A 25,104-nucleotide genomic window follows, 5' to 3' on the forward strand; every position below is an offset into this window, starting at 1 on the left:
ACCTGTTTAAGCTAGAAAATCTCAAATTTACGTAATATCATCTAACATATTGGTAATGCGTCATTCTTAAAGCAGTAAAGCTATGGTATTGTGGATTGCATGGCGTGCACAGTAAATACTCATTTAGCAATAAAAATCATTTTCAAATTAGTAAATAGCCCGCCCGCTTAGCTCAGTAGGTAGAGCGTTGGTCTACGATTCGCGAGGTCGTGAGTTCGATCCTCGGGCGGGGCGTTTGTTCTCCGTGACTATTTGACAAACGACATTTTGTCTGAAATCATTATAGTCCTCCACCTCTGATTCATGTGGGGAAGTTGGCAGTTACTTGCGGAGAACAGGTTTGTACTGGTACAGAATCCAGGAACACTGGTTAGGTTAACTGCCCGCCGTTACATGACTGGAATACTGTTGAAAACTGGTGTTAAACCCAAAACAAACAAACAAATTAATAAATAAAATCTGTAAGAAGATCCTTTTGGAAGCAAAGAATGCAACCAAAGCAAAATTATAGCAGACCCGGTTTGATTGAGCCTGTTCATGGGAGGTAGTGGAAAGTGCAAAACCCCTCACACCCCCTAGCACCGCCTTTAGCTGAACCCTATTACTGAACATTGAGTGGACTCCATGATCCAAAAGTACCAGAAAACATAACAACACATAAACCAAGTATGGGGAGACTTTTTATGGCCGCCACACGACACTTTAACTCTTTTTGAGATCTGTATGTATGATTATATTTTTTCTTATTTTCCCGTTCAGTGAATAAAACACGTTTAAAAAGGGGTGCAAAACTTTATTTCGAAACTTTGTTTTACAAATAACAATACATGCAGTATCAAAAATATTTATTCATTATATGTTCAGGCTACAGAAGCAAATGTATTCAAGGAATAGTCACTAGGTAACTAAATTGGAATGGGATAAGAATTGGTCATCTGGAGAGGCAAGAATCGATATAACAAGTTGTAGTTTTGCTTAATAACTGACACTTCTATGTTTTTTCTACATGCGTTAAATAGGTGTTAGAGTAAGTGTTACAAGATAGTTTGTCGGGAGATGGCAATGCGATTGCTGTAGGTCAAAATAAATTTTTCAGGTGCGGATATTCAAGTTTTATGACGCAATACGTCGTAAGATAGTACGTTGCGTCACAATCACGTTAGTCTGTATTTCTAAGGCGTAACTATATTTTCAATATTTTCAAAGAATGCACTGTGTATAAATAAAAGAACGACATAGCTTCACAGTAGCAGCTGTCTTCAACGAAGATACGCATATTTTCTTTATGGACATGTTTGTGATTTTTCGACACATCTTTTTAGGTTGTCATCCCAGAACAGCTTGTGTTGAAAGGGCAAGACTCTTGGACACGGTCGTTTGTCAAACATCTGTTCCCAGGAACAGGTTATGTAAAAACCGCATCCGGCACAAGACTGATAATCTCCATTAGCTCTTCCTTTACATGATTTGATACATGAACCTGTAAAACAAAAATCAAGGTCATTTAACTCAACAAATTTTACTAGTATTCATCTTTAAGATTTTGTCCAACCTGCTTTTTCATAATTTTCATTAAATACTGATAGTGGAGTGTCATTCAGAATACAATAAAATTAGTTTGACAGAAACAAGAGTGTGGGCCTTGACAAACCCATGGTATGACTATGAAATGAGCCACGCCATGAGAAAACCAACACAGTGCGTTTGCGACCAGCATGGATCCGGACTACCCTGTGCATCCGCGCAGTCTGGTCAGGATCCATGTTGTTCGCTAACAGTTTCTCTAAATACAATAGGCTTTGAAATCGAACAGCATGGATCCTGACCAGGCTGCGCAGATGCGCAGGCTGGTCTGGATCCATGCTGGTTGCACTATGTTGGTTTTCTAATGGCGCGGCTCATATCTTTATCAGAAGGATAAAGCAACAGAAAAGCAAAGAAACGGACAAATATCAAACAGAGAATGCCATGTTCCTAAAACGCAACCTCCACAAAACGAAACCCCCAGCACTCAGACGTGCACTCACATTCAAAGCAAACAATCGAGAACAAAACGAACAAATAAAGGAAAACAGTGGGACACCGCCTAGAAACGGTCAGTGGCAAATACACCACTCGGGAGTTTAACTTCACGCTTACCCCCCACCCCCACCCCCGGCTTATATTACAAAGACACGAGACAGTGTAAACAAGTGAATGAAGTATTGCCATGCAATACAAAGTCCCCTACTGGAAGGCACCTAATTTTCTCTACTGCAGTATAACATAATGAACTGATATCTGTCAATGATGTATAAACAATATTGTACTTTATATACAATATGTTATAACAAAACACTTGGATTAAAATTTATATATATAAAAACCTACAGTTGTTTTCATATTGAATTTTTTTGGCTGATTATAAAAATGTTATCATGTAAGTTATTTATAGTAACAACAAAGGGAAATTAATCTTTAAAAAAAAAAAAAAAAAAAAAAATCTATATAATATAAGTCCACAAGAAACTCTTTACCAGGTAGAGATAGGTCAAAATACACCTAAAAATTGGATGTAACATGCATGCTGTACCACAGAAAAGTGGTCTCGATTTTTCTCTACCGCCAGTAATAAAAAAGTTACAATAAAATCTATTTATAGTAACAACAAAGAGACGTAATTCTAAAAACAAGGGTGCCTCATGGTGGTGAACATCTGGTCCAAGTTACATCAAAATCCCTCCATGCATGAAGAAGAAATGGCAGAGTTATGGATGGGACAGGAAAAAAACTCTGTTGACCTTTGACCCCCAATTGTGACCTTGACCTTTGAGCTAGGGGTCTGGGATTTGCGCATGACACGTCGTCTCATCATGGGGAACACTTGTGCTAAGTGATATTAAAATTCCTTAATGAATGTCAGAGTTATGGACCGGACACGAAACAGACCCTGTTCATGCTATGTTAACATTTGACTGCTAAGTATGACCTTGACCTTTGAGCTAGGGGTTTGAAAATTGTGTATGACACATCGTCTTATTATGATGTACATTTGTGCCAAGTAATATTAAAATCCCTTCATAGATGGGAGAGTTATGGACCGTACAGGAAAAAAGCCTTGTTGACCTTTGACCTCCAATTGTGACCTTGACCTTTAAGCTAGGGTTCAGGTTTTGCGCATGACACGTCGTCTCCTCATGGGGAACATTTGTGCCAAGTAATATTAAAATCTCTTCATGGATGGGAGAGTTATGGACCGGACAGGAAAAAAGCCCTGTTGACCTTTGACCTCCAATTGTGACCTTGACCTTTGAGCTAGGGATCCGGGATTTGCGCATGACACATCATCTCATCATGGGGAACATTTGTGTCAAGTAATACTAAAATCCCTTCAAGGATGGGAGAGTTGTGGACCGGACAGGAAAAAAGCCCTGTTGACCTTTGACCTCCAATTGTGACCTTGACCTTTGAGCTAGGGGTCCGGGTTTTGCGCATGACACGTTGTCTCATCGTGGCAAGTAATATTAAAATCCCTTCATGGATGACAGAGTTATGGACCGGACACGAAATTGCAGACGGACGGACGGACGGACGGACAGACGGACGGACGGACGGAATGACGGAAAAGTGCATTCCTATAGTCCCCGAAACTGGTTTTCAACCAGTAGGGGACTAATAAAAGTAATCCCAGCAAGGTGAATCTCTAACACACGCAATGGAAACAAAAAAGTCATGGCATGTAAAACACAAAATGCTCCTGTAGAGATATATAAAAAGCCTACCTTAAGAACCAAAAACGTACGTACTCAATGCCTTTGCAGAAGACAGAGCATTGAGAAAACACCCTTAAGGGCCAGACAAAACAGGAGTGAAGACAGATATCAAAACAGTTTAGTCCTGGTGGGATTTAAAAACTGCTTATCATAGAGCCCTCCCCGTCTTCCGTCAGACACAATTAAAGAGGGAAGCGTAGTGTTCTACTGTAAACGGGTTGAACACTAAACATGCGGTATGTCTCACAACAGTTGGGTCGTAACGTCTTTTAATGAAACGTTTCATAATTTTACCAAATACAGTAGGGAAATGACCATGACCCAAGATCTTACGAAGTTTATAAACCACATCCCCATAAAAATCGGATTTTGAAATATTTTCTCGCAGAAGTTTCTTTAAATACTATTGAATTTAACACCAAATCAGAATTACGATAATAAGATTTAGCAAGCTATTTACACAATTTGTCGCAACAACTTCAAGATACTACAACGGGTCACTTTCGGGACATTGACGACACCGGACGAGTCACCTTTCGGGAAAGAAAAAAAAATCGTTCACTTGAAAAGCGACAGGCTGCTGCTATAGCCTGTCACTCAGAGCTATCATCGACTGATTTCTATTATGGTATTTTTATTACATATATAGTATGACAGTATAATACCTTTCGTTCCTCCTGTGTTGGGAATAAGGACATTGCCTCCTGATTTTGGTGTAGCCTCTGAAATAGTCAAAGGTAAGCTGTCTCAGAAAAAGACAAAGGAACAAAATATATTTGAGCCGCGCCATGAGAAAACCAGCATAGTGCGTTTGCGACCAGCAGGCTCCATGATGGTCGCAAATGCATTAGGTTGGTTTTCTCATGGCGCGTCTCATTTTTCCACCGCTGGGTAAGGAGAAAAACAGACAATAGTATCTTCTTTTAACTGAAGAGACTTTTACCGAGGACATGATATCAACTCACTAAATCAAACTCAAGATGATATCATTATACTGCCAGATTAAGACTGACCTGTCAGGAGAAGGTTACAAATACATTTCATTTGATATATATATACAGGATATTACATGAATGAATTCATTAAACGAGTTAAAAATAATAAAATGTGTGGCTCTGTCGAGCATTTTATCTATTTTATTCAACGAGTTGTGGAAAGACACAAATGTAATATTCTATTTTTCACATGTAAGCTTTTCCAGCTAAAGATCAAACTGTAATGATTTTGTTTCACTCCCACGATGTCAAACATGTGATAAATAGTTATAATAGACTTTCTTAACATGCACCCTAACTTTTGTTCATCTTCGAATGTCATCGTGTGTTACCTTAATGCCAAATCTGACTAAACATAGATGAATAAAAAATATTAACTTACTTGTTTTAGCTGTAGTTGGAGGTTGTGTGGGTGGTTGTGTTGGTGGTTGTGTTGGTGGTTGTGTTTGTTTTTGTGTTGTTGGCTGTGTCGATGTCTGAGTTGACGGTGTTGTTGGCGGCTGTGTCGGAGGCTGCGTGGGTGGTTGGGTTGGAGGCTGCGTTTTTACTGGCGCTTGTGTGGTAGTAGTTGTCGGCACCTTTGAAGTAGTTGTTTGTGACGTAAACGCTCCTTTCAAATCTGAAAGATAATATACTTAAAGTTATTTTCTAATGATGACCTATGTATAATAATACATCGGTGTCCTAATATTGATGCTGGCTGACAGGTTTTTTTTAAAAATATTTTAAGACAAATCTGCTTAAATATGAGGAAAGTATGAACTTGTCGGTATTTGATTCATATGGCACTCATTTTGAGTCAAAGGCAACGTAAAACAAAATGACGAATTTAGTTTATTTCTAATACTTTGACCTACATTTCCTTAGTTCTGAACCAGTTCGTATGAATGAAAGAAATAGTATTGTTTTGTATCTTAAACTCAACTGCTAAAGTAATGACACAACAGTGTGTAAATTACGTCATATAACGCTTAAATGGCTGCCTCTATGGTTAGCCATTTTCTTTCATTGCAAACTGTCCTAAATTATCTTTTTCATTTGTAGTCCGACTGAAAAATCTTTCAGTGTTATTAATGGTTGGATGATGGCTCTCAAATCAGACCGACTTGTGATTAGGCATTCCTTCCCCTTTAAAGGTCTTTACAAGTAAATTTTTGCACTTGTCTCTCACATTTCGTATAAAAGTAAATTTCAATGCAGATATAAATAGCATTACATACGAATGGGAGAGCCTTGAAGGCAGTTCAGGTAAACTTGAAGACAGATGCATTGATTTCTTTCTTACAGATGAGTGTTTACGGATATAATTATATTCGGAACTAAAAGTTCAAAGATCTCACAAAACGGAAAGTGGTGGGCGATTCATGTTTCAATATATTAAACTTTATTTTAAGACACTTACTAAGATGAAGAAGGAAGCCCTACACGCTATCGTAGGCGAACGCGTAGGAAATATAAGCCTACTATTGTTATATGACATTTATTCTAAGTATCAAATTTAGAACTAGTGTAATCACTTTTACCGTACACAATATTGCTTTTAAGTCTTATATGCTACTAGTACTTGTGTTCTTAAAAATCATACGTTACAAACTGAGAGGGCATCGTCCTACGCCAAGTCATACCTTAAACTTATCTTAGAACAAATAATTTTAAAGTTACACAAGGGGCGTGGGCAGTGTTGCATTTTCCATTACTGCTCATGAACAGACTCATTCAAACCGAGTCTGCAATTTTCACTGTTTGCCTTGTTCTCGGTGCTTCCGAGGGATCTTCTTTCTAGATTTCAATCTTACCTACATCTGTTCAAATTGGTATAATGCAGAATTACATTTATAGAAAAGCACTAATTTAATTACTGCACATGAACTTAAAAAGTCACGGTTATTAAAAGAGGTAATAAAACAATGGATTCAATAAAACATTCTACCATGTTTATCAATATTCAAACCTTTGACAAATAATTAGTTTATATATAATTTATGTTAGACCGATAGTGAAGCAAGTTCTACAACTCGACACCTCATTCCTGATGGAATCCATCGCCACGAGGGTATGAGACAGATATTTGAGTAAACAATTATCAAATGCAATGTTTAACAAGAAGTAAGTTTAATTTTATGTTCATAACAAAACAAATGGCAGCCACCTTACAAAAGCATTGTGAGCCTTTAACTGTCCCTATTAATATAATAAACTTATTCTGAAGAATAAGAATAATTTTATTCTTCAGAATAAGTTTATTTCATTCGTAAGGTACGTACCGAGTGGGCAACCTAGAATGCCAAGTCTCATCGCAATGTTTTTGTTCCATCCAAGCGGATTTACGCGGATGCATTTTGCCATTATAGGACAATGGAACATATTGGTGACAGGTGTGTTTTCGTCTTTGTTGGCTGTAAAGAACTGAAAAGAAAGTTAACATACTATTTCTGCGATATGCGGAAATGTTTTGAAGTGCTCAGCCATGTATTATTTTACTTAATGAATATAATAATACGAACGAACTGTGATTTTTAGGTCAAGTTTTCATCTAAAATGATCACCTCGACATAATTTATAATAATAGTTAAGGTAGTTGGTTAGTTTTGTTAATGGACATTTCGAAAATGGTAGTATCTTTCTTTATAAATAGATTCTTTCTCTTCGACCAGTGCAGACCAAGATCAGGCTGCAATGATCATGGTCTGCACTATTCTCTATTCATTCAGTCAGTAAATTTTCAGTGAATGATAAGTGGAACTGCCCAAATGGAAAGATGGACAATCCATTTTAGAAATTGGGCATGGTGATGGTTAAAAGGTCAGATACCATTTCACGATTGCCTCAAAGTTCCTGAGTTTTCGATGAAATGCTGAACAAACACCATTGTAGAACAAACTACAATTTTAAAACAAAAACAAAAAATGAGACAATCTGCACTTACTTTATCTGTTACATTGAACCCACCAACTGTAGACCAGTGTTGGCAGTCTTCACTGTAGAAAACACGATACTTTTTAACCCACTGCTGACAACAGCCGTTGCGACCTTGTGTTACCAAACCACGTATCAGAGCAGCGTCCTTCAACTCAACCTTAGAATCATTTATGGAACGAAAAGTAAATACACCTTTTATATTTAGAAATAATCAAAATGACCTTCACAACTTTGCTAAATATGACATGGTCCTATGGTCATCAGATGCTTTTGCCGTCATTTGCACACCATTACATAAACCCGTGTTAAGTCTTTACAGTTTCTTACGGGTGTATTTTTCCAGACTGAATCAATAAACCAAAATTATAACATTCTGCTCAATACATTGTACTTGTCTGGTTATATTTACATTTATGATTCCAACAGCGGTCGTTACTCGACAATTTTGTCGTCCAAAGATCTGTATCTATAAAATTTTCTAGCATTTAATCGAGAAAATCAATGTGAAAGACAGAAAAATACTAACAACACTATGACTATATAGATAAATATAGCTATGTAGTCAGCGCCTGGATTAAATGATTTGGACAGTTTAAAATATGCTAATGCCCAGTGTATTTTATATCTTGATGGTAGAGATATGGCAATAGTTTCATTCTTAATTTGAGTCGCACCATTAGAAAACTAACATAGTGCGTTTGCGACCAGCATGGATCCAGACTAGCCTGTGCATCCGCGCATTCTGATCAGGACCGATGATATTCGCAAACGGCGGCTTATCTAAATGCAATAGTCTTTGAAAGCGAACAGCATGGATCCTGAACAGACTGTGCGGATGCGTTTTATAATGGCACGGCTCATTTATTACTGCAGGTCAGACAAAATTACTTACTTGTATCCATTGACTGAAGTCATTCTTTTCTGAAACCCATGCACCCATTTGTGTTACCCCGGCAGGATCTTTTGTCTCGGTGGAGTTTAGTTGGGCTCTGTCTGGTCCGTAGTTACTAAGTTTGTTATTGGGGTCAAACTGGCTCGAAGCTTTGCTCGAACTTGCATAGGTAACAGCTAAATCATCTTTGCAGACATCTGCAACAAATACAAGACTTTACAACAGGTTTTCCAGCGTATAACCGTGAGGTATATCTGGTAATTTCTAATTGATACATGAATTTCAAAATAATAGGTCAAATTTGGTTAAGTACCTTGAAAATAAAAAGAAATGAAACAACGCGACCCGTGAACACAAGATCTAACATTTCCAATATTACGTCGGTATAGAAATTTAAAAAAAAATCTTCATAGTTACTTCCCTTTTCTCAACATACAGCATTTGTACAATTGCTTTTACCTGTTTACTGTGTGTATAAAATCTCAAGTATTCTTTGTTTATGACATTCCTGGCGTACAGTCTAAGTAATTCGTATAAAATTATTCTGATTTTGAACAGACTTAAATAAGCTTGTTTAAACATAAATGGATCTTCAAAGCCTTAATCACGTTTTATCGTTTTCATGCTTATTTTATTGGCTATGATTATTGTACATGTATGGCGAATTCAAAAGCCTTGATACATCTAGTATAAAGTGATTTTCACGCCTGATTATTTAAACTTGAATGTTAAATAATACAGGTAGAGCTGCTACAAGTTATCACATGTGTAACAAGGTTAAATGCAGTTGATGAGATGTTTTCAATTCATGATTCATGTACAATAATCAATGTAAATAAAGTACAGTCATGTACGAAAAGGCTAAAGTAGTTTAATTAAATATTACGGCGGGTAATTTACAAGATACTTCTTACTTTCATTAGTTTAGGCGTTTTAGTACATTGATATATTTTACTTATTTTGTGAACTGAACTGGATCTATTTTATATTAATAATTTACGTTGATAAATCATTTAGTAGATCATGCGTTATTCAAAGCCTTTTCAGATGTTGTGACGGTACAAAGCGAAGGATGAAAGAGTCTTTGACGTATCTACTTGTGTTTGTGCTAGCAATAAATGTTGCAAAAACAGATGTCAGGATACACGACGCCATTTCCGGGAAGGGAAGACATGCTGAGAATGTTGGTTTCGGTGAATTATTTGCAGGGACAATTAAATCTGAAAAAAGTGTTCGCGCGTGTAATTCAAATGATGTAACTGATTTCAATGCGTATAAAAACTGTATGTCAAGATATTTTGATACTGAAGTAACAAAGATGGATCATGGATCTAAATATACATGTGCGAAAGTAGAATTAACAGCGACGAGTTTTGATTATATCCCTGAAATATGCTACAATTTGAAAGGCGCGTTTTGGTATGGCGGGGCAGAATTACAGTATCAGAGATGGCCAATAAGAGGAACTTCACTACCAATGCAACCATATGTTACCAATGACATTGTTCCACTTAATCAATCGTTTGGGAATGTTATTGAGCGCTACTGGATTAACTCCAAGGGTATAGGTATACGTGTTGACGAAAACGTTCCCCTCTCAGTCAGTTTTAACAACAGTAATAATCAGATTTGTTTCCGCGCAAATAACGCGCGCAATTATATATCTGCAAATGAAGTGGGAAAACATGCTTCTCTAGTGTATGAGATGTGCAAAGCAACTAATGTCAAAGAAATGTTTATGTTGTTTTCTAGTCGTCCTGCCGGAAAACCAGATTCGCGAATGATCAAGTCACCAATCTGGTCAACATGGGCGAAATATAAAGTCCATATTGATCAATCGAAAGTGTTGCAATATGCAAATGAAATTGTCGTAAACGGTTTTAGCAATTCCCAAATAGAAATAGACGATATGTTTTCAACTCACTACGGCGAGTTTGATTTTACTCCGAAAAAGTTCGAAAATCCGAAAGATATGATAAAGAAATTAAAAGAAAATGGTTTTCGTGTAACTGTTTGGATAACACCATTTGCTAATCTTGATTCACCAGCTTTTCTTGAAGGGATGGAGAAAGGATACTGGTTGAAGGATTTCAAAGGACAGGTACCTGCTCTTGTAAAATGGTGGCAGGGTGTAGGAGGGATACTAGACGTTGAGAACGACGAAGCTATTAATTGGTATATTGGCCGTCTTGTAAGAATGAAAGAGGAATATGGGGTCGATTCATTCAAGTTTGATGCAGGCGAAGTAACCTATTTACCGCCGTTTCACGAATACTCGGATACATGGTCAGATCAGACTTTATACACAACAAAATATGTGGCAGCAGTGAGCAAATTAGGGCCTATGATAGAGGTGATATGTATTTATTTCGTATTATTTTGAAATTGTACAGGCGTAACTTGTCATTTGCCATGATCTAGAGATAGACCCTAACATTTTCATTGATAAAAATACATTAAATAAAGTCTAGAAATTGATTTCCAAGTCCTTGAAATTAACAAAAATGATTTCACAAATGTGCAATATATGATAGTTTTGCTAATATCAATAACAGAAATTTTAATATTTAATTCAAAGTTGTGATCCGCAAAGAATGTCAACTCTTGCCTTGGCCTAATACTTTAAAGCAGAGATATCTATTAGTTTACTTCCCTTGCAATTACACAATAGAGTAGAAAACGAAAACGGTTTAAGACACAATATTATACATTTTTGCACAACAAAATCGTTCAGGATTTATTAATATGTGTTTGATTTACCACTGAATCACTGGTTCCTATGATTTTGTCAACTTACTTATGGTAAAAATTAACATTTAACAAGCCGATATTATAATGAAATACCGGTAAGTATTTCATAGTGCAGATAATACAGTTTTGCTTGTATCAAAATGTCACAATAGAAGCACTTTTGTAATGCAGAACACCTTTAGAACACCTGGTAGGATTAGTAAAGGTGCAGTTATATTGATCTCTTTTTCCTATGCCTACATGATCAACCTAAAACTATCAGTACGCAGGGCCGTGTGGTTGTTTTTGGAGAACTGAGAAAGAACAACATTTAGTTATGTTCAGATTAGTTTAATGTTCAAGGGTATTTCAGTTAGTTATATGAGACTCTTTTCAAATGCAATGAATTCCTCGGGTGTATGGGTGCTGTGCATTATATATACAACTCAACAATTTATAGGCTTGCCGTAGAGATAGTCAAACTATTTCCTGTATCTTAATAAAATCCAAAGTCTGCAGCACTTGTACTCGGAAGAAAAAAAAATGTTTCAAAGTTGAAAATATTTCCTTTCACTAATTAAAAGAGAGTAAGCAGGTGTGATTTTATGTTTCAGGTCCGTTGCGGTTATCAATCCCAGAAATACCCCGTATTTGTTAGAATGGGTGACAAAGAGTCGAGATGGGGTTTCGATAACGGACTCCAGTCAGTCATTCCCACAGTACTTACTATGGGTATACTGGGATATCCCTATATACTCCCTGATATGATCGGAGGGAATGGTTACGTGTACGATGACACTGTCGAGAATCCCTTTATAAATACAGAACTTCCAGACAGGTATGGTCTTAATTTTTATTTGAAAGAAGTCACCTTCAGATTTGCAATGAACCTTGAATTTAGCATAATTTCATTTATTTAATTTATTTGTATCCTGAATATTGTGACAAACATTGTAGTTTGAAAGAAAAATAATTAAACTTACGTATTTTAAAGATATATCAAAACACTTGAAAGTACTTACGGGTTAACTTTCAGGCACAGTTTAAAAGAAACAGATCAGCAGAAAAAATGATTTTATTATAGCATTTATCTCTGTCTAGTACATTAAACACCGAAATTTAAACAGTTTGAAGATATGCAATAGATTTTTAGATATTTTTGTAGAATTTTAGAAAGATTCAGCCATTTCTAGGTGACATCAGAATTTGAGCACACGAATAATTTCATTTCAGAAAATTTTTGTTTCTCTTGCAAGTTCAGAACTGAGCTAGACAAGTATTTTAATTCCACTGGCGACACTGTATTAAAACAATATCAATTATACAGGCTTAAAATTTAATTTGCACGCTTATGCACTGCATTGAACTAACTGCAAAAAGGTACAATTAAACGTAAATGATTTGCAAAATATCAGCGGGAGGTTCAGGTTGAAATTAAACTCTACGCTATTATTTACGAAGTATTATTATTTGAAATCAACGGTTTTTTTCCTTTATGTTAAATATGATTTAAAAGAAATGCTATTATTTCAGAGAGTTGTACATTCGATGGCTTGAATTGACGGCCTACATGCCAGCTATGCAATTCTCATTCGTTCCCTGGCAGTACGATAAAGAAGTTATCGAAATTGCAAGAAAGTATGTGAAGATACACGAAGATACCGTTACACCTATTATAATAGAAGCATCTGAGAAATCACAGAAAACAGGTAACACGCTTGAACGTTAGTACCTTAAGTTTGTTGACTTGATAAACGTGGTCACGTGTTTACATATTTTCTACAGTTGGAGTGTTACAGATATTTAAGCATCTAGGAGTTATCAATCTAACGACGTGTTTAAATATTTCGCTAATGTGTTCTTAAAAACAGTAGCGCAATGGAGTCTAGGTATGCCTTTGACAAAAAAGTAATTTGTAACACCTTGTTGACATAAGTCACTTAAATCAACATGATTTATTAAGGAATATGATAAAACATTACACTCTTACCCATAAACATGGGAATTAAACTCAACGGTATCAAGCAGCCTTATATCACAATATATGCGACATATTAGTCAAACTTAATACTTCCCTCTAATCACTACAGTTTAAACAGATTTCGATTGAAGTATGCAGTTAAAAATAAAGACGAAAGTCAAACAGGTAAAAAAACGAAAATAAAACCGCAGCCGTCTATACTGTAATACTCCACATGGATATGCACGTTCTAGAGATAGACCCTAACATTTTCATTGATAGAAATACATTAAATAAAGTCTAGAAATTGATTTCCAAGTCCTTGAAATTAACAAAAATGATTTCACAAATGTGCAATATATGATAGTTTTGCTAATATCAATAACAGAAATTTTAATATTTAATTCAAAGTTGTGATCCGCAAAGAATGTCAACTCTTGCCTTGGGCTAGTACTTTAAAGCAGAGATATCTATTAGTTTACTTCCCTTGCAATTACACAATAGAGTAGAAAACGAAAACGGTTTAAGACACAATATTATACATTTTTGCACAACAAAATCGTTCAGGATTTATTAATATGTGTTTGATTTACCCCTGAATCACTGGTTCCTATGATTTTGTCAACTTACTTATGGTAAAAATTAACATTTAACAAGCCGATATTATAATGAAATACCGGTAAGTATTTCATAGTGCAGATAATACAGTTTTGCTTGTATCAAAATGTCACAATAGAAGCACTTTTGTAATACAGAACACCTGGTAGGATTAGTAAAGGTGCAGTTATATTGATCTCTTTTTCCTATGCCTACACGTTCAGACCAACTAATCACATGAATAAATGAACACAAATGAATGCAACAATAACAAGAGACTACCTTTAAAAAAGTGCATTCCCCACATACTGCTTCGTTTGAAAGGAAGTTGTAAATTATATTTAACATCTGGGTAAATGTTTGACCAAATCCCTGTTACAAACCGGACAGGAAATTTGGATGGTCATTTAATAAAGTAAAATAATTCAAAACGTAAGATGGGTAGATTATGGTCAATATACATTGCATATTCTCTCAATTTCCTGTATCATTTTGAGCACTTTGAATACGTTTCATACTGTAAATTTACAGTAATGCCATTGACAGGAACATTCAATAATGGGAGATAACTCAAAGTGGAAGAAGGACAGAGTTATGTTTCTTGCACATGGCACCTGTCATACTGATTGTTCTTGCCAAGTTTTTCAACTCATGAAGGAAGAAAGGCAGAGTTATGTTTCTTGCACATGACACCTGTCATGCTGATCGTTGGTGCCAAGTTTTTTTGGAAATCCATTGTTAGAGAGCGGACAGGAAATCTGGATTATTAGTATTTAATAAAGGGAGATAATTAAAAATTAGGAACAATTGACGTAAGGTTCTTGCACGTGATACATCGTCATGTCATGCTGAACATTGGGGCAAAGATATATTTTTTTTTAAATCATCCATAAACAACAAAGTTACAGACCGGACACAAAATCGACATGGACTTCCACTAAAGGGAGATGATTAAAAAAGAGACGGATAAATTTATGGTTCTTGCACACGACACACCGTGCCATGTTTATCGTTTGTGCCAAGTCTTTTTAACGCATCCGTGAATGACAAAGCTACAGACAGGACATGGAATTGGGACGAACGAACGAACGAACGGACTGACAGATGGACGGTGCAATTACTAAATGCCTACCAGGCTACCCACCAAGGGAAGGGGAGGGGTCATAAAACAAAGAAGTAACAAACAGACTCCAATCATTATACATACAAATTGAACATAGCTGTATTTGGCCTTATCCCTACAATTATGACTGTAGTTCGCACAGTGTAATAATATATGTAGTTCCGTCCTCTCGGCATTTTAGATCATTGAAATATTGATAAAGAAAAACACCTCAGAAATTTTAGAAATAATATATTCGTATTGTATGTATAAAGATAAAAAGAACTTGTGGATTTAAACTGTTTTTTTTTTACAGTTTATACGTAAGCGGTTATTATCCTGTCAAATTTGCTGTATCACAGACACCGATTTTTTGTAGTCAAGTGTTTTAATTTTATCATTATGTTTATCTAACTTTAGTAAAAGAAAGTAGTCACCATTGGCTGCCTATATCATATAAGCGACTCCTACGTCAAATGTTAATAATTTTAGGGGTTTTATTTTGAAAGGGACGTAGAAGTTTCAGAAGTAAGTGAAAAAAAAAACACTACATAGACTAAGAGTACATATTATATTCAAGTTACAATATTAACATTATCCTGATTTTACTTTGTATTATAACGACAAATGAGGATATATTTGGCTTTGTCCGTCCTTCGTCGTCGTCTTCGACATATCTAGGAAATGGTTGGGAATATTTATTTAAAACCTCATATACATGTACACCACTATGAGTTCTTGCGGCCCATCAAGTTTCAGTCAGATTGGCCAAGTAACACCAGAGTTATGGCCCTTAGAAGTTTCCAGTGTTAACTATATAGGGTACTATAAATATGGCAATTTCTGCATCATAACTTTTGATATATTTGACCTGGAACTATGAAACTTAAACAGAATTTAGATCACCATAATGTGGTTGTGTACACACAATTTCATTCGGATTTATTTGTAAATTAAGAGTTATTGCCCTTTAATTGTATAAAAATCCACATATTTGTACATAACAAACTTACCATTTGGTAGAATTTCATTAAATTTCTTTCATTCTTTTCCATGAACATTTATTGTAAACATGTGAAGTTGTGTACCCACACCTGGTCACCCCCTTACCGTGATCACACACCTCCCCCCCCCCCCCCCCCCCCACCAAAAAAAAAAAATCATTCCTTATTTTAGATTTGTTTAAACAAACTTCATATACATGTTCACCACTATGAGGTTATGTGGGGCCCATCAAGTTTCAGACAGATTGCCCAAGTAACACCAGAGTTATGGCCCTTAGAAGTTTCTAGTGTTAACTATATAGGGTACTAAAGATATGGCAATTTCTGCATCATAACTTTTGATATATTTGACCTAGAACTATGAAACTTTAACAGAATTTAGAGCACTATAATGTGGTTGTGCACAGACAATTTTGTACGGATTTCTTTTGTAACTTCAGAGTTATTGCCCTTTAATTGTCTAAAAATCCACATATTTGTACATAACAAACTTAACATTTGGCAGAATTTCATTTAATTTCTTTCATTCTTTTCTGTGAACATTTATTATAAACATGTGAAGTTGCGCACCCACACCTGGTCACCCACTTGCCGTGGTCACACCCCCTCCCCCTCCCAATCCCCCTTCCCCCCCCCCCCCAAAAAAAAATTTTTTTTTTTATTTTTTTCATTTCTTATTTTAGATTTTTTTCAAACCTTCCAAGTTGTACCATTCCCCCACCTCACTTCTCCACCCAGTCATGCCCACCACTGATCATGCATCCTTTGCCCCCCAACTTCACCCTTTTACCCTTTTTTTTTCATTTTTAATTTTCAACCAATATTTATAATCAATGTGTGAAATTTTGTTTCCTCTCCCGTTCCCCTTCACCCCCACCCCCTAAAAGAGTAAATATATACATATTTCTATATATATACATATATATATTTCCATTCCATTTTTTTTTTAAATGTTCAAACTTCAACATGTTAAGTTGTGACTGCACAAACCTTGCCCTCAGCCATGTTCAAGATATCTTACCTGTGCTCTCTTAAGGACATCTGTCCTTTTAAGTTCAAATGTACATGTTAAACAGCAACACCTGGTGCCAAACCACTCAAAGACAATATTTCGTTCCAGTTAAACTTCAAGCTCACATTTCAGTTAACTGCATTTAATTTTAAAAGCTAAGCTTATTACAGTAAGCATATCGCATTCAAAATAAAGTCTTTAGTCAGGATCAAAGTATCATACATTTATTATGTACTCTTTAATTACACATTTGTTTTCTGTTAAATTGATTTTGACTAATGAAATTATTTGCTTCTTATTAACATCCTTAACTTTTTGCCGGATATATCTTTTTGCCATTCCTCACCACAAACCCTTTCGGTGGGGAATACCAGTTCATCGAATTTGCTTGTTTATTATTATTTTTTATTGTTCATGTTCATGCCACATGTTTTAAATATTTCAAGGAGACCCCTTGATCCGTCCACTGTGGTGGATAGCGCCTGACGACACTGATGCACTCGAGTGTGAAACACAGTTTCTCGTCGGCGACTATCTGCTGGTCGCACCTGTTGTAGAAAAGGGGGCCAGGCAAAGAGACATTTACCTACCACAAGGTGTATGGGAGGACGCAAGAAAGGGAGATACACTAAAAGGAGGGAAATGGCTATTCAAATATATAGCAGAGCTTGATGAGGTTCCTACATTTACACTGAAACATTGAAACTCGTATACGCAACGAAAGTTTTGAAATTCAGTGGTTTTTTTTATCAAAGACAGATGTCGAACTGAATTATGCTTATCACATATTTTCCACATACTTCAATGTTGGTGTCTATTTCTTAGCGTATCCAGTGTGATCATCTAAATGCAAGAATTTGCTCACAATGCGACTATTTACGGAAACCGTTAAGGAGCTGTAGATATTAAATACGGACATTTCTCTCGTTTTGATTTTGTCATGATGACTTCTGGGTGGAAAGAGTAATGAGCTTACAGGTGTTCCCGATAAACTTATCTCAAAAGCAAAATTATGCATGTGTTTTGTTATTGGAATAAAAGTCGGTGTGTCCTTCAACCTGTCTTCTATACGTAAATATTGTTAAACAAGAGTGGCCTGTATCATTCACGAGAGTTTCAGCCAAAGTTCTTTAAATATGGGGAAACTAGACAAAGCTACCGGCAGCAAATGTTTTTATTTGACAAATCATATTGGCTTATAACAGTTCTGAAAGGGTTATCGATGACCCATAACTGCTTCAAAATCAGACTAGGAGGATACGGCTTTTAAAGATTTTTTTTTCAATTTTTAGCGTCCATGTTTTTGACAAATCGGAATATCTCAACAATCCTGTTAAAAGGGCACTCAAATATGCCACTCTTAAATTGTTTCAAACTCTGCCAGCTTAAGATTTTTTAGTTCATCTCAGCACAAAGTGCTCATGGTGAGCTATTGTGATCACGCCGTGTCCATCCTACGTGCGTGCGTCCGTCCGACCGTGGTGAACAATATCTTTAAACGACATCTCCATCAAAACCACTGAATGGATTTTCAAAATAATGATCAGTGGGCGACCCTCTTTCAAAGTTGTTAAAATGGTTTCGGTTCATTGAACAAATGGGTCACTATGGCTAAAATTATGTTTTCAACTATCAAACATTTAAAAAAATCTTCTTCTCTTAATCCATATTAGCCAGAGCTTTGATATTTGGTATCTGATATCAGGGTTTGGCTTTCTACCGCAATTGTTCAAAAAATATTGTCCTAGTGTCAAAAATGGCGACGCACCTGTGTGTGACATGTACTTACTATAGGCTTAATCCATAATAGCTAGTCGTGATATTTTGCGTGTGATACCAGTGTTTGACTGTCTGCCGTAATTGTTCAAATTATTGCCCTAGGTTCAAAAATGGCCATGCCTATGTTTGTGACATGTATATAACATATAATAATGTAAAAAAAAAACTGAATATCTTCTTTAGAGCCTTGATATTTATATAATAGAAAAGAAAAAAGTGGAAACTCCACAGGTCGCTCAACACGACAAAATCGAAAGTTTTATTTAAGCCTGCTCAGGGACAGTAGTTAAAATACTCTTTACTTGTACCTTTACGTTATGCAAACACACTTGAAACCTTTAACACAGGTGAGCGATTTAGGGTCGTTGACCCTCTTGTTTGTAAATTTCCTACTAAAAATGCGGTATAGAACACCGCAGTGTCCATACTTTGACAGCTCTAAATAATTTGTACAAAATTAGGAGAGGGCTAATCACTTAATTGGAAAAACTGTATTGTTTGAAGATTTTTTCCATTTTAGCTATGATTCCATTTCATAATACGAATCAGAATAATTTGTATATTATCAGAAAAGTAACCACTCACTCTGGTGGGCATTAGAATAATCTGAACAATATTGTTAGAGGGTCACCAAAGGAATAATTCTGAAAACTTATTTTGAAATTGGTCCAAGAGTTTCTGACAAGAAGAATGTTATTTTTTTCTGTTGTCATGACCACCGCATTTCTGCATGTAATTGATTTCTTTGCGGACCACGAAAGTAATGTTCTTATAAAGTTTGGTTGATAATGGCAGTTTGGTAATGGTAGTTTGCAAGATGATGTCGTTTGAAGCATTGTTGACAGGCAATGGACGAACAAAGGGGGCGGTCATTAGGTAATGGAGGAAAGCTCATTTGTGCACTGTGCTCAGGTGAGCTACTGAAAATATATAGAATTTAGTCAAACATACCGTTTCATCTTGGGGAACTTGTAGAAAGTAAACGTCTTATTTTGAAAATAGAAAGAAAACAATCTTACCTGCTGCATAGACAGCTGATCTTTGATGTACTGAGTGGATAACTCCTGCAAAAATAAAAACAATTCATCCTACAGTAATATGGGTCCCACATATTCATACGCAAATACTACAGACTACAGAAAGATTTACACAGTTTAGTTATAGATACTGACCAAAAAAGATATATATAATCGATTTTAAGGTATCCGATCCATGAATAAGCAAGTTCTAATACAATACTATTAAAATATATCAAATATTGATGCCTGGTAAGCTCATATAATTTTGGTATCATTTGAAAGGAAAAGAAAATAATATTATAAATTATAGTCTTCAATGATACTTCATCAGAAAAACAGTAATTACAGTGTAAGATTGATCATTTCGCAGTTAAAACTTGCCTGTAAATGATTTTAGCATATTATTAATAGTCATTTTATTTACTAATTCTTGTTCACCAGACACAACTATTTCAAATGAAACTAAATAAACATGGGGCATAAACACCAGGCATTGAAATTTACCTATTTGCGGATCGGGATACCTAAATTATTGGCTATAATTTGCGGAAAACAAAAACAACACATAATACACTGTCCAAAACATTTTCAGGTAATATTATCAGTATTATCATGTTAGTATCTTTCACAAAGTCTCCTTGTCAAAACCGCTTTTGAAACGTCTGTTGTTACTTTGATGTTTCCAGTACCAGGTCAGGTTATTTCTGTTGTCAGCTGGATGTTTAGACTTTCTGGGCTGAAGTACCATATAATTCAACTCCGCATTCATTCCTTTGAGAGTGAAAACTAATCCAACATTTGTATACATACCCCATGGGTGTAATAGCAAAAGGGATGGCGGTAGAATCACTGAATTGAACCTCTATGTCCCAACCAGCATTCTATATCGGCCCGATATCAAACCGACGTCGTTGTCTATAACGGTCCGATATCGGCTTCAATTTCGGCTGCAAATAGGAATGATGTCGGTCCGACGGCGATAGACGGTATCCGGCCAACATCATAATGACATTGGTCCGATATTGGCAAACGATATTTGGCCGACATCAGAATGAAATCAGCCCGATATTGGCAGATCATATCGTGGTCGCGAAACAGTGTGACACTCAGTGCTTTATCTAAGTTTTCTTAAAATATACACTTTATAAATTCTCCGAGTTATTTTCTTGAGAACCGTTGTGTCTCGCATCATATGTATGATGCTTATTTGTTGTATTTTTTAAATTATTGATATCTATCTATTTTAAGTTTAGTTACGGTCCATCCATTTATTTTAAACATATTTACATTTTCAATTTTTTGTAAATATAAATATTTCTATGGCGGTATTTTACATAAAAATAATAATGCATCTTAATTATTACCTCCCTTTATTACCTATAAAATGTTGATAAATACCGTTTGGAAGCTAGTTTGATTAATTCTGGCATACAACATGTTTGCTTAATAAATTAGCACATATAAACAATTAGATTACTCTTTCACGTTTATCAATAATATTTTGAAAAATATAGTTATATTAGAGAATCCAATATCGGCCCGATGTCAATCCGACGTACGAAATAGTTACACTTACTGATGTCGATCTTCCGATTTCAATATTTGGCGGCACTACAACGACCCGACGTCAGCCCTGTATCGGCACATTTTGCCGACATTCCGACATTATACCTATATCGGGCCGATATAGTCATGCTGGCTGGGGTGCAGCCCGACTGAGCGTACCATCAAACTTTTGAATTTCGCTTCCGTATTTCTTGATTTGTGCAGTTCAGGGACCTCCGTGCCGAGTGGTTAAGGTCGCTAACTTCAAATCGCTTGCCACTTATCAATGTTGGATCTGACCTTTTCTGTTTCGTAGAATTTTTCATGTGGGGAAGCCATCCAACTGGCATACGGAAGGTTGGTGGTTCTACCAAGGTCCAAGCCTGTGATGAAATAATGCCCGGAGGGGCACCTGAAATCTTCCTCCTCCATTAACAGCTGAAAGTCGCTATACGATCTGTGATTCTGTTGGTGTGATGTTACTCCCAACAAAAAATGATTAGTCTCTTAATCTTTTTGACCAAATTCATCCACTATATCGTTTTCAGTATCTCAGCATTTGTGTATACTGTTCATTTTTCTCATGCGAGTTCTCATACCTTGCAGGTTCAGTGAAAGGTATCATTTTTATCTACGTTTAAAAATTGTATTCATTATTATCTGTACATATTCTTTAGATTGTTCCTCCCTAATCTGTTGTTTCCGTAATATTCTCTTCTTATCTACAGTTTATACAGATGTGTACAAATCGTATGGCAATTTTGTCACAACTTTTTTTCTTCAAAGTTTTCCTCTTTATGTTTTATCACTCACTGTAATGGCCTTTGTCACCTTCACATTTCATATAGTTTGTTGTTACGCTTTCTTTAGTCTATTTCTTTTATTACAAATATTTGATATCGAGCAAACATAATTAAAATAGTGTAGCTTTTAAAATGTTATCAAACGCTTTCCTGTAATTTTCTCTTACTTTGTGTTTTATAGAGTTTGTGTGCGTGTATTATAAATAACATTTATTCCTTAAAGGCGGGGCGAAATTTTTCCCAGTAACAGAATTTCTTTCAACTTTGAAGGGGTTGACAAGGGGGATTTAAGACGTACCTTAGAATTCCCTGTATATGAGATTGGCGGATTTTTTCCCAATTATAGTATTCCTTCAAACTTTGGATATTGAAGGACAATCATCTAAGAAACATTTTTTTCCTGAAAAATGCCGTTTTCAAGGGCAGATAACTCATTTTAAATACCGATGACCTATGATTTTTATTGCATATTTTTGTTACTTAGATGGTTGTCCTTCAATATCCATAGTTAGAAGAAAAACTATAATTGGGAAAAACATCGCCCATCTCATATACAGGGAATTCTATCTTACGCCCTTAAACCCTTGTACATACGTGTAGCTTCTTAGGTTGCATAGAATTTTTATTATATCATACTATTCCATGTTGCTTATAACAATAGGGATAAGTGTGTTCATTGTATGTTATTTTAGATCATGTTTTATGTTACATATTAAGGATAAAATTTCAAATCATTATGCTAGCGGAGCGAATGTTAGACTGACTGTAGTCAAACATGTCATTCTTGTTAAATAAAGTTTTTATTATTATCATTATCATTATTTTTTTTTTTATTCTACCAACATTTTCTTATTCACTTATGATACCAAAAATAAATGATGTTTTCATTGGAATTTTACACAAATAAACAAAAGAAAGAACACCGAAATGAAAAGAACACCTTAGAAACAGAAGACAATATATTTTGAAAGTAATACCAAATTATTCTAATACCGGAAATTAAGTCTTGCATTTTACGAGTGGATTGTTACAGCGAATTGACCAGAATACTTTAAAACATGATTAGTGGACAAGAAAAATAAGGAACAATATTAGGCTATGGTCGATCAGTTTCGGAAATAAGAAAAGAAATACGACATGGCAATATAGCTATTAATACTAGTAACAAACGTTTAATATTTCTAACATGAATCACGTCAAATAATATTTGTATATGATATTTTATTGGCGTTAATGGAGAAATGCATGAACTTATCAGGGATAAATTGTCAAATATAATGATACAGTACTTTATTGTCGCTTATGGAAAACTACAAGAAACTATTGAAATTATCAAATGCAAACGAATGGAATGCACTAGTAAAAACTGCCTAAAGGCGGGCAAGAATGTTAAGGTCTGGAGCCTCCCGCTCAACTTTAAAACCAGAGTTGAAAGGTCGATGTAGGCAGCAGCAAAGCCTCGCGCTTGAACTTTGGGCCCGAATTGAAAATTAAAATTATATCTATGATGGAGGCAGCAGCAAATCATTGCCATTTAACTTAAAATTTACATTTATAGCGTATTAAACACGAGTTGAAAATTGAAAAATTACGATTTATAGTGTCGACGAAGGCTAGCCTCGCGCTTTAACTTAGAATCCGAGGAAAAAATCAAAACTGATAGCGTCGACGGAGGCAGCAGCTAGCCTCGCGCTTTAACTTAGAATCCGAGTTGAAATCAAAATTCATAGCGTCGACGGAGGCAGCAGCAATAACAAAAATGTTATCTTAGAATATTGGAAACAACTACTTAGATACGATATCCAATGAAATTTATTTTATCAATTCATACACTCTTTATAGGATGGTATAAATTGATAAACAGAATCTTTCTACCCAATGAAATACGATCTAGCTGATAATTGCCGAATTAATATATTTTGTGAAATGTCAAAACAAAAGCAAAAATATATGGACAATTACAGATTACAGATACACTTAACACCTGTGGTGCGATCTCTAAAAACTTATTATGAAATTTCAGACCAAATTTATTATTATTACCTTAATAATATATTGTTACTAGTTCGGTTAATTACTATAAGTTTTAGCAGAGAACGTGACTATGATATGTAAATTTGGTCATATTTGTTGCAGAATTATGTTAATTTCCTAACAAAGGAATAATAACCCTTTACTTAAATTCTATCAATATATAGGAGTGATGAAACGAAGATTTGATGTAGATTTTTTTATATTTATTACCAGTATAAATGCCTTTCTTTAGAAAATAAGATAGTACTTTCATAACAAATACATACTTGCGAATTAGTCTGATGTCGCCATAGTTTTTACTGTGCTGAGTAAAATAAATATATATTTAAAACACACTTACATTTTACCCTTGAATAATGGTCTGTGTTATAATTAGTTAATTGAATAATTAAAAATTAAAACTGATATACATATTAGTAACTTCTAAAGCAATAATATGAAATACTCACCAATGCTAAAAAGTAAAGCAAGCAGCTTCATGGTTGTGTCCGGTGTGAATATAATACACAAATATCACAAATGTGTTCTTCGACTTATTAAATATCAAGGTTTAAATTATGTCCTAATTTGTCCTCATATCCAAGACTTTTGTCCAGATGGGAAAAAATGGCAAGCGGATAGATGGTGTCGGAAGTTTTAAAGTTGGCCTTGTTTACTTAAGAGGAGGTTTCCTGCGTGACGCCATATCGACATGAAATGAAATTATCGCCGGGTGAAAATGAAATAACGGTTAAACTATATCCTAAAACCCTTTATCAAGGGTAAGAATAATATTGCTAAAGAATGCCTCTGTGATGATGATCGAATAGACATTAGGATTAAGAATATAAATACAAGACTGATAAAGTCGGTACTAGATGTGGTCGCACACTCATGCAGCGCACTCATGGAATAATGATAACTGTGGAATGTGGGATGACGCTAAACAAAGACTTTACACCTTTACCTTTCGTCATGCAAA

General features: G+C 35.4%; 2 protein-coding genes across 4 annotated transcripts; one reads left to right on the plus strand and one right to left on the minus strand.

Annotated features, from left to right (window-relative positions):
* Positions 1-828: 828 nt before the first annotated feature.
* LOC128559938 (discoidin, CUB and LCCL domain-containing protein 2-like) lies at positions 829-24,932 on the minus strand. Its single transcript, XM_053553105.1, has 8 exons — positions 24,593-24,932; positions 19,762-19,806; positions 8,559-8,755; positions 7,674-7,823; positions 7,012-7,153; positions 5,130-5,366; positions 4,418-4,474; positions 829-1,480 (listed from the first exon to the last, which is right to left on the minus strand). Exons 1-8 carry the CDS (start codon positions 24,621-24,623, stop codon positions 1,284-1,286), a joined length of 1,056 nt encoding a protein of 351 aa, XP_053409080.1. The 5' UTR covers positions 24,624-24,932; the 3' UTR covers positions 829-1,283.
* LOC123561544 (myogenesis-regulating glycosidase-like) lies at positions 8,978-22,924 on the plus strand. 3 transcript variants are annotated; one of them, XM_045353997.2, is made up of 5 exons: positions 8,978-9,082; positions 9,606-10,911; positions 11,903-12,126; positions 12,822-12,997; positions 17,410-22,924. In XM_045353997.2, exons 2-5 carry the CDS (start codon positions 9,631-9,633, stop codon positions 17,664-17,666), a joined length of 1,938 nt encoding a protein of 645 aa, XP_045209932.2. In that variant the 5' UTR covers positions 8,978-9,082; positions 9,606-9,630; the 3' UTR covers positions 17,667-22,924. The 3 variants fall into 3 exon arrangements, with proteins under 3 accessions (XP_045209932.2, XP_045209933.2, XP_053409079.1); XM_045353998.2 differs by having other exon boundaries at positions 8,991-9,026; XM_053553104.1 differs by having other exon boundaries at positions 8,997-9,082; positions 9,597-10,911.
* Positions 24,933-25,104: the final 172 nt, after the last annotated feature.

This window comes from Mercenaria mercenaria, chromosome 10 (assembly GCF_021730395.1).
Source record: "Mercenaria mercenaria strain notata chromosome 10, MADL_Memer_1, whole genome shotgun sequence".
Taxonomy (NCBI): Eukaryota; Metazoa; Mollusca; class Bivalvia; order Venerida; family Veneridae; genus Mercenaria; species Mercenaria mercenaria.

Bases quoted from the DNA above. Each gene is read 5' to 3' on its own strand.
- LOC123561544 (XM_045353997.2), top strand. From the start codon at position 9,631: ATGAAAGAGTCTTTGACGTATCTACTTGTGTTTGTGCTAGCAATAAAT. The intron at 10,912-11,902 runs GTGATATGTATT...TTTATGTTTCAG, and splicing joins AATTAGGGCCTATGATAGAG to GTCCGTTGCGGTTATCAATC. The intron at 12,127-12,821 runs GTATGGTCTTAA...CTATTATTTCAG, and splicing joins AATACAGAACTTCCAGACAG to AGAGTTGTACATTCGATGGC.
- LOC128559938 (XM_053553105.1), bottom strand. From the start codon at position 24,623: ATGAAGCTGCTTGCTTTACTTTTTAGCATTG. The intron at 5,367-7,011 runs GTACGTACCTTA...ATTATCTTTCAG, and splicing joins CATTCTAGGTTGCCCACTCG to ATTTGAAAGGAGCGTTTACG. The intron at 4,475-5,129 runs GTAAGTTAATAT...TGACTATTTCAG, and splicing joins TCCAACTACAGCTAAAACAA to AGGCTACACCAAAATCAGGA.